The following is a 10695-nucleotide window of genomic DNA, read 5'->3' as shown; positions in this document are numbered from 1 at the left end:
CAACGACAACATGGGAGGTCTCGAAGATATCAAGAACGAGGCAGTGGATCTGGAGCGGATTCCTTTGGATGAAGTGTTCCGCGAACTGAATTGTACGAAGGAAGGTCTGACGAATGAGGAAGGCGACAAGAGGTTGCAGGTTTTTGGACCAAACAAGTTGGAAGAAAAGGAAGAAAGCAAGCTCCTTAAATTCTTGGGTTTTATGTGGAACCCTTTGTCATGGGTGATGGAAGCCGCAGCCATCATGGCCATTGCATTGGCAAATGGAGGGGGTGAGCCCCCAGACTGGCAAGACTTTGTTGGAATCGTGGTGTTGCTCTTTATCAACTCAACCATCAGTTTCATTGAAGAAAACAACGCCGGCAATGCTGCGGCGGCACTCATGGCAGGCCTTGCTCCGAAAGCGAAGGTTTTGAGAGATGGAAGGTGGTCTGAAGTGGAAGCTAGCATACTGGTACCGGGAGATATAATCAGCATCAAACTGGGTGACATCATTCCAGCTGATGCTCGTCTCTTGGAAGGAGATTCCCTCAAGATTGATCAGTCTGCACTCACGGGTGAGTCGTTACCTGTTACTAGGAACCCCGGCGATGAAGTCTTCTCTGGCTCCACCGTGAAGCAAGGAGAGATTGAAGCAGTTGTAATCGCTACTGGGGTTCATACCTTCTTCGGTAAGGCTGCTCACCTAGTCGACAGCACTAACCAAGTCGGGCATTTCCAAAAGGTGTTGACGGCCATTGGAAATTTCTGCATTTGCTCAATTGCTGTGGGGATGATCATTGAAATTGTGGTGATGTATCCAATTCAGCACCGCAAGTACAGGAGCGGAATCAACAACCTCTTGGTCCTTCTGATTGGAGGGATTCCCATTGCCATGCCTACAGTGTTGTCAGTAACAATGGCAATTGGTTCCCACAGGCTCTCTGAGCAAGGTGCTATCACCAAGAGGATGACAGCCATTGAGGAGATGGCTGGGATGGATGTTCTGTGCAGTGACAAGACTGGCACTCTAACACTTAACAAGCTTACAGTGGACAAGTCTTTGATTGAGGTTTTCTCAAAAGATGCTGACAAGGATACAGTAATTTTGCTTGGGGCTAGGGCCTCCAGAGTTGAAAACCAGGATGCTATTGATACTTGCATAGTTGGAATGTTGGGTGATCCAAAAGAGGCTAGAGATGGCATTACAGAGGTTCATTTTCTGCCATTTAACCCAGTGGACAAGCGCACAGCCATAACATACATAGACAGTGAAGGTAAGTGGTACAGAGTAAGCAAAGGTGCACCGGAACAGATTATCGAGCTCTGCAACCTTCGGGAAGAGGTGAAGAAGAAGGCTTTATCCATCATTGGTAAATTTGCTGATCGCGGTCTTCGTTCGCTTGCTGTGGCGAAACAAGAGGTGCCAGAAAAGACAAAGGAGAGTGCTGGAGGACCATGGCAGTTCGTGGGTCTGTTGCCACTCTTTGACCCACCAAGGCATGACAGTGCTGAGACTATACGGCGCGCTCTCCATCTAGGAGTTAACGTTAAGATGATTACAGGTGATCAGCTAGCCATCGGCAAGGAAACTGGTCGCAGACTTGGCATGGGAAGCAACATGTATCCTTCTTCATCCCTCCTCGGTCAGCATAAGGATGAGTCCATTGCTGCACTTCCCATTGATGAACTTATTGAGAAAGCTGATGGCTTTGCCGGTGTCTTCCCTGAGCACAAGTACGAGATAGTAAAGAGACTCCAGGAAAGGAAACACATTTGTGGGATGACAGGAGATGGTGTGAACGATGCTCCTGCACTCAAAAGAGCAGATATTGGAATCGCTGTTGCCGATGCAACTGACGCAGCTCGAAGTGCATCCGACATAGTTCTCACCGAGCCTGGCTTGAGTGTGATCGTGAGTGCTGTGTTGACAAGCAGAGCCATCTTCCAAAGGATGAAGAATTACACCATATATGCTGTTTCTATTACCATCCGAGTGGTGTTAGGGTTTATGCTGCTTGCTCTGATATGGAAGTTTGACTTCTCACCCTTCATGGTTTTGATCATTGCCATTCTGAATGATGGTACCATCATGACCATTTCCAAAGACAGAGTGAAGCCATCTCCAGTGCCAGATTCCTGGAAGTTAAGAGAGATTTTCATCACCGGCGTTGTTCTAGGCGCCTACCTAGCTATCATGACTGTTGTCTTCTTCTGGGCTGCTTATGCATCTAACTTTTTCTCAGACAAATTCGGAGTGAGATCCATCAGGGAAAGCCACGGCGAGCTCACGGCAGCTGTTTATCTTCAAGTGAGCATTGTAAGTCAAGCACTGATTTTTGTGACACGCTCAAGGAGCTGGTCTTACGTTGAACGCCCTGGTCTACTTCTTGTCGTTGCTTTTCTTATAGCACAGCTCATTGCCACACTCATAGCTGTGTATGCAAACTGGGGATTTGCAAAGATTAATGGCATTGGATGGGGTTGGGCTGGTGTGATTTGGCTCTACAGCATAATTTTCTACATTCCCATGGATATTCTGAAGTTCATCATCCGATATGGATTAACTGGAAAGGCTTGGAACAATATCACTGAGAGTAGGGTTGCTTTCAACTCAAAGAACGATTATGGAAAGGGAGAAAGAGAAGCACAGTGGGCTGTAGCTCAACGAACATTGCATGGGTTGAATCCACCTCAAACTGTTCATGAGATTTTGAATGAGAAAAACGACTACAGGGAGCTGTCTGAACTTGCAGAACAGGCCAAGAAGCGTGCAGAAGTTTCCAGGCTAAGGGAGGTTCATACTCTAAAGGGTCATGTTGAGTCTGTCGTGAAGCTCAAAGGAATTGACATTGATACAATCCAGCAGAACTACACGCTTTGAAGTGGGACATTAACACTCTACGTATCGTAAACATGATAAACTTTAATTCATGATTCTCATATTAAAAAGTGGATTTAAGTTAATTTAACTCCACATAATTAAAACCTTATCTGAGGTGAATTTAACGTGTAGAATTTGAAATCACGAGTGGAAAATCTGTCTGGAAAGAGGGTTGAGGGCCCGGCGAAGCAATAATTATTGTCTTTCTGATAAGAAAAATGTTCATTTCTGTAATCCATGAATGCATTTCTGACAATAAGGTGAAATAAATTAATCTTCTTTCTTCGTTTACAATATTTTGAAACCAAAATTTTATATATGGGCCTAGTAAACTTTGATTGTTTGGATATTCTCTGACTTGAAAATATATATATATATATATATATATATATATATATATATATATATATATATATATATATATATATATATATATATTTTCTGCATCAATTATATTTTATTCATGCAATATACTAATTCTGATTATTTCTTTATTCACTTAATTGGTTATCATGGGATAATTAAGCCAATTTAGTATATATGTATTCAATAGCTTTTAATTAGCCATGATTTGATTATTAGTCTTTCTTTATCTCTTTAGTAATATTCTTAAAAAGGGTTAAATGTGATGATTCTAAAACACTCATCCATTCAATTTAATGCACAATAGCATCTCATCAAAACAAAAAAATTAAAGTTCAACTCAATTTAATGTTGTTTGAGAAACTTAACGATTAGGGTAAAATTGACTAATTTTTTTTTTTAAAAAAATATAGCTCAATTCAATTTCAGACTATTTGGGACAATTATGATTAGGGTAAAATTGACTCAATTTAAAAAAAAAAAATATCACCCACAATTACAAATATGAGGCCTGAGATTGTCATACAAAAGTGAGGACCTGAGATGGAGGACCGAAGGGTTTAAACCTTAACTTTTTTAAACTTTGATCAATTTTTCTCTCTTTATTTTAGAAAGCCACAGATTTAGTTTTCTTTGACTAGCGTCGTTAGTTTTATTTCTTTTTCTTCTGTTGTGGAAAATGGTGAACCATGTCCAAACCTATTTAATACATGTATACTGTGTTCGAAGGTTGACAAGATAGTTTGGTGACAAACAATGTGTCACATCCCCGATCTAGTAAAATTAGCAAGACACATGCACTCTGTTCTCAGGTCGATAAGACACATGGATAGCTCAGTGGGAAGTCAGACTACCAATAAGATAATTGACGAACTCAGATAGCTCTATGGGAATCTACATAGCTTACAAATTAAATGTTATTTATTAATCAAAATAAATGATTTAATCAATGAAGGATATCTAGAAACCCTTAATACTTAATTATAAACTTATATAACTTAATTACCATAAATATATAGCATAAATCATTGAATCAATCAAGATTTTTGTTAATTACAATATGTTTTCTATATGGTAACAGCCCAATCCATCTAATAATCGATTACATAAAAACTTAATCGATTGTAATTAGGTGTTCCACAAAAAGAGTTACCTACAAGAAATTTGTAATTGATTACATCTTCGGATTATACGAATAAAGTCTAGTGATAATTGATCACAAATACTCTATAATCAATTATAATAGACGTTATCTTTTCTTAAGATAACTTTCAATTTGCAATTAAAGTCGTCATATCTCTCACAACTTCAGCATAAGATAATCAATTACCGTTTTATCATAATTGATTAAAACACGCTAAAGCCATTAGGAGACTAAACGACTTTCACTCTTTAGCTCTGTGAATTCAAAAGTCAATCGAGGAACACAATTTTTCAATTTAAAGTCATACTGTCCCAATACGACTTGCTTATTAACGTAATTTTTAAAAAAATAGCCTATTATTATAATTTATGAATGAAATTTGCATATATAGATATAAAAAACCCAACAAAAGAATGAGTGGACACTTAATAAATGCATTTAGCACATCAAATTTTATATAGAGCTACATGTTCATATTATGAAATTTTTTTATTAACTTTATTCAAGAGAAAAAAACAATCTAAAAATATTATTAAAAGTTTAGTAATGTTTATTTTATAAAAAGTAACATAATTGAAATGTTACTTCATAACCTTTGGTAGTGTTTTTATAATAAAGGAAATTGTAAAAATGCCACTAATATTAACGTTTTACAACATTAAACAAAAGGTCACTAAATTATTTATTAAAGAATGAAATAAAATTTCATTTTTAAATAAATATTGGTGTTATTTTTACACCATACCATAAATTAATACAGTGAGAGAAAAAATTGTAATAAAAGGACTTGGCAATTGAGAAAAGATAGAAGTACATATATACTAAAAGCTTCTTATTTGATTTACGTAGAGTGACCAACTCCAATATAAGTTAATTATATCGTTATACATAATGAGTTAATCATATAAAAATCTTTAATCTTCTGTCTTGTTCATACAGAACTTTTTTTTTAAAGCCAATTTATATTTTAAAGAAACAACTAATAATCTTTAATGTGTATAATCAGTTGCAACAATCCGTTGGAGACGACATATGTGCAAAGGAGTTAAATGATAAAATTAGAATGAATAAAACATTAAAAGTAAAAGATAAAAGTTTAAGTTTACGAATTTAGAAAAAAGAAAAAAAATATTCTTGACTTAAAATAAATATTTTCTATATATGAATTTATAAATAAAAGACCAACCCTGAAATTTCATCTTGTCATTCCCAAATAATAATTTGTAGTATTTAAAAAATCCATCTTTTATTTTTCTTCATAGTTCAAATAAATAAATATAATTCCAAACTAAGAGATCTGATGACATTCTAATAGAAAAAACATCAAAACGAAGAAGAGTTTGTCTAAACGATGCAATTACAATGTGAGAAGAATTAGCACATCTAATTTTGAACTTCTGCGCTTCATCTTATTATCAAACTCTCAGATTTTGAATGTGAGCAATCTTTCTCCAATCTTTGCCTTCTGGCTTCTGACAACGCTGCTTGAGCAATGGACAATACACAATATGAAGAGAAGAGATGGATTTAGGCAGACCCTCCTCAGGTAAGCATTGGAGGTTACGACAATCAAAAAGTGTGAGAGAGGAGAGGTTATGGAGAAGCTTGTAGTCTAGCGTTTTGAGATTTGAGCAATGACAGATTCTTAAAGAAGTAAGAGAAGGTGGCAGCAAAACTTCATCTGGAAAAGACTCCACATTAAGATATTGAATAGATAAGCTTTCAAGACATGTGTTGACATCCAAGGTCTCTCGCAGGGAGGCAATAAGTTTTAAACTTGAAAGAGTCATGTGTTTTACGTTTGATGGCAAACCTCCATCTGGGAACTTCTCCACTTTTCGACACCAAGTTATCTCCAGTTCAGTAAGAGATGGAAATGCTGCAGATAATCCTTCATTGGGAAATGATTCAAATTGAGGACATCTACGGATTGACATTTTCTTGAGATGATTATGAGGGTGCTCTTGTGAAATTCTTTGTAGGTTTTGGCATCCTTCTAGATGAAGTAAACGGAGCATTGGAAAGAAATTTAGCTGAAAGATTGTAAGAGAGTCGCAAGCATCATCAATTGTCATTTCTTCAATGAAATCATAATGGGTCATGGGAATATTCACACGTGGGCATGAACGAGTTCTCAAGAGTTCAATCGTTGATGTGTCTTCATTGTGTTCCCTAATGATGAGGTTACGACATGACTCGATAATGAGTTCCTTTAAATGAAGTAGTTGCTGTGATAGACCTTTCAGCTTGGAACATCGAACAATAACAAGATGTTGAAGACGTGGAAAAGAAGTAGTTTTACATTTCCATTCTTCCCATTCCTTCATGTTGTAGAATTTCAAAATTTCCAAGGACTTGAAGGAAGAAGAGCTGCTCCCATAAAATTCAGCACCAATGCTCACTATTCCATCAAATCCTCTAATCTTGAGGGTCCTCAGAGATGACAATAGTCCAAGGGGAGGCAAACATAGGCAATATTTACAATCCTCTAACTCTAAGGATACCAAATTTGATAACGAATTATCGAATACCCAACTTGGGAATTGTGTACCACAATAGCTCCTGATTGAAAGATGCTCCAATTGATTAGAAGGTTGTAGATTCTCAAGCACTTTCTTGTCTTTCCTTGGATCATCAGGGATGTGATTCCAATTCCATATTAACTTTAGCTTCACAAGTTGTTTATTTTTCAAATTTGCTTCTAATGCATCCAAAGGATTCACAATATTTTGCAGCTCATTAATTGCTAGTCTTCCATGAAGATTGATTCCTCCTAGCTGCTTAGTACTGAACTCACTATTTCTATCGACACAAAACATATTGAGTACATGAAGATTCTTCAACTCTCCAATATGCATTGGCATCTTTGTCACTCCTGTATCTTCAAATTCCAGGCAACGCAAATTGGTGAGCTTATGCAAATTTGAAGGCAATTCCTTCAAAAATGAACAATCATTCAACTTCAATATCAGCAAGTTATAGAGCAAACCTACTGAGTCAGGTAGTTTTCGTATCATAGTACGAGAAAGGTCCAATGAATGAAGATGTTTAAGATCACCAACAGAATCAGGGACCTCTTGGAAGTCATAATTTCCATTCAAAGATAAGACCCGTAAAAACTTCCACTTGGAGAACAATTCACGTATCAAAATCTTGATTTGACAAGGAAAAGCACCATGCACAAAGTCATTTGTAATCGGAACAAATGAACGCAGTCTTTTAGCATCAGTTAAACTTCCGGAACCATCAAAATATCTTAAATCATCGAATGCAAATAAAAAATGACGGGTTGTTTTGGGTATACAGTTTCCTTTATCAAATTTCAATCTAAAACAGAAGTCTGCACAAACATATTTTGCCAAATCATTCACAAGGTCATGCATAGAGAAATGCATTTTGATGGTTGACCGAAGAAAGAAAGATCTCGTTAGCAGATCATCAAAATATTGTTCACCAATTTCTTCTAAATTGTTGTTCTGTGGAGAGTAATGGAGAAAACCTTCAGCCATCCACATCAAAATTAAATTCTCTTTTTCAAACTCATAATTTTTCGGAAATAACGCACAATAAGCAAAACACCTCTTGAGATGAGAAGGAAGGTTCTGATAACTCAATAGTAAAGCAGGGATAATTTCAACTTCTTTNGGTAANTCCCATATGTCNCTTTCCAATACGNTNTTCCANTNTNANNTNGATGACTTTGTNCGGAGAAGACTTCCAATTGTTTTCAAAGCAAGGGGTAATCCTTTGCACTTCTCAACTATCCTTCTACCAATCTCCTTTTTCTCATCATTCAATTGAAGATCATCATCTTTTAGAGCTTGTTCTTCAAAAACTTTCCAGCATTCATCTTCTTCTAGTTGCTTTAGGTGATGCACTTTAGATCTCATGTTAGAAGCAACTTTCTCAACACGTGTTGTGACAAGAATTCTACTTCCTGGAGCCCCATAGCTAAGAGGAGTCCGTACAGCTTCCCATTCTTGTCGCCTTTCGCTCCAAACATCATCCAAAACAAGAAGAAATTTCTTTCCCGATACTTTTTCTTTCAATCTTCCATGAACCATTTCTAGGTCTCCGCTATCATCTTTAGATTTTGTAATCGCCTCAAGAATTGTTTTTGTCACTGTCAAAATATCAAAATGATCAGAAACACAAACCCAAGCTCTAATATCAAATTTAGCCTCCTCAATATCTGTGTCATTGTATACATGTTGAGCGAGTATGGTCTTACCCAACCCACCCATTCCCACAATGGATAGTATTGATGGATGGTTATTATTGTCGGTTTCAGAAGTGAGCCAGTTACAGATCATTTGTTTGTCCGCATCTCTACCATAAATAACACTTTCAACCACCAAAGAAGATGATGGCAATTTCTGTGATACTTTACTACCTGATCTATCACCAGAATAAGTACCTTCTCTCAAACCAAGAGCACCCTTTTGCTTTGCTAGATATTCTAGTTTTTCTAGGAGTTCTTTCATCTCTGATTCAATTTTCTTGTTAAAGGTTTTGAAAGTAGAGTTGAAGAAATTTGATACCTTGTAAGTAAAGGTTTGAGCTTCGGATTCAGCTTCCACTTGGGATCTGGTGAGTTCATAATCTATTTCAGCCAAGAGATCCTCTGCATCAAAGACAGCCTCTTTGACAGAAAAAAGCCATGCTTTAACGTGTGGATCTGTGAACTGCTTCTGTTCTGCATCATGAGCGAGAGCATTGATGGAGTGCAGCATTATGTTCAAGTTGCCAAGCAGCTTCTCATCAAGTTTTCTTCCACGAAAGAAGTCTAGGAATTGAGGAGAAGCCAGCTTATCGAATGAAACCTGAAGAAAAGCAGAAAGAAGAGCACCACCAACAAGTTCTGCTGCCATTGTAGGAGTTGGAAAATGGTGAATGCAAGTATGTAATTTGAAATGGAAGTTTACGACTGTAATTCAGTGAAGAGATCCTATACCTCGTAAATAAGTAACTAGCTGACATTGGATAACTGTGAGTCAGCAATATAAGATGTGGGCAGTTCGATATTCATTCAACGGCTGTGATGAATGAAAGTATGAAATCCTGATAGGGAAAAAGGGTTGTAGGACCAATGAAGCAATAATTGTTGAGTCTTTCTGATCATAAAAATGTTCACAGCTGTAATCCATGAATGAATGTTTGACAATAACAATTCAGCACTGACAAATAAAAACAAAAAAAGAAAAAAAAAAGCTATCATCCCCAATGCTTTATGTGCTATCTTTCACCGAATGATAAGGATCTCACAGAACAATGTTCATGATACGTTATTAGAGAGTAACTATATATGTCCTTACATATATATGATCTTTAAGTTATAAAGTCATAATAACATGATGTAAAGACATTATGAGTGTATAAGATTTGGAGAGTTGAAGTCATCATCTTACAAAAACATTTGATCAAGATTGAGCTGCTAATTGAATGTCATCTTCCTTCCTCTATGATTGTTAATTTAGATCAGTGGTATTAATGGTTTTGATGATATTTTCATTTATCTATGACAAGTTCAAAATTTTTATAGCATCAGACTCGTTGTAGTTATTTTACAATGAAAACATAAAACAATGACCTCTTTTTAAGTATCATGAACATTAAGTCCTGTTGAGTAAACTGTTTTCTTGTAGTTGTAACAATGTTTTTTCTTGAAATGGGAATATTGTAGAAATTTTTATTCTCGTTTTAGGAGTGTAAATTATCTAACATGAAGCTTAGATCAATCTTTGCAGATATCCAAGTAGAGAAAATTAGATGGTCTTGTGAAGTTTATGGAATCATATTGTATGTCACTATGAAATTTGTTAATTCTTCATTAATATGTAGAGCTTTTTAGTCATACTTCTTAAATTTTCTTCTATCTTCATTTTAACACCTATGCTTTTGTGTGGATGGCTTATAATAATTTCTTACAGATGAACATTCTATTATAACTATAACTCATCTCACCAAATTTTGACATGGCTTCATTTCCATCAGATACTAAACTTTCTTTCTTCCAACATGCATTTATTATACACCAATTTGAACCTCATTGACTGATGTAGGCTCTTGTTATATTTGTGCAAATATTGTGTGATGTTCATTAAGAGCTAAGTGAAATTTCCACAAGACATTAATATAAGAAGCTATCTAGATATGAACTTAAGAAGTTCTAGAGGTGAGGAGAGTTCAATTAGACAAAACAACAAAAAAAATGGTATTCTTTAAAACAAATAAACTGAGTTGAAATGAGAAGTAAATGGAGAAAAGATGGAAAGACATGAAAGGGGAAATGGAAGAAGTGATAGCAATCATTGTAAAATGACCT

General features: G+C 36.1%; 2 protein-coding genes across 2 annotated transcripts; one reads left to right on the top strand and one right to left on the bottom strand.

Annotated features, from left to right (window-relative positions):
* Positions 1-2956, top strand: LOC106764366 (plasma membrane ATPase-like). The gene has a single exon (XM_014648654.2). The coding sequence runs from the start codon at positions 11-13 to the stop codon at positions 2861-2863; it is 2853 nt and encodes a 950-aa protein (XP_014504140.1). The 5' UTR covers positions 1-10; the 3' UTR covers positions 2864-2956.
* A 2615-nt stretch (positions 2957-5571) lies between these two features.
* LOC106774688 (putative disease resistance protein At3g14460) lies at positions 5572-9531 on the bottom strand. The gene has a single exon (XM_014661735.2). The coding sequence runs from the start codon at positions 9239-9241 to the stop codon at positions 5786-5788; it is 3456 nt and encodes a 1151-aa protein (XP_014517221.1). The 5' UTR covers positions 9242-9531; the 3' UTR covers positions 5572-5785.
* Between the last annotated feature and the right edge of the window lie 1164 nt (positions 9532-10695).

The sequence above is a fragment of the Vigna radiata genome, chromosome 1 (assembly GCF_000741045.1).
Source record: "Vigna radiata var. radiata cultivar VC1973A chromosome 1, Vradiata_ver6, whole genome shotgun sequence".
NCBI classification, from domain to species: domain Eukaryota; kingdom Viridiplantae; phylum Streptophyta; class Magnoliopsida; order Fabales; family Fabaceae; genus Vigna; species Vigna radiata.
The sequence above is the reverse complement of the archived record's forward strand: the minus strand, read 5'-3'. Positions and strand labels throughout refer to the sequence as shown.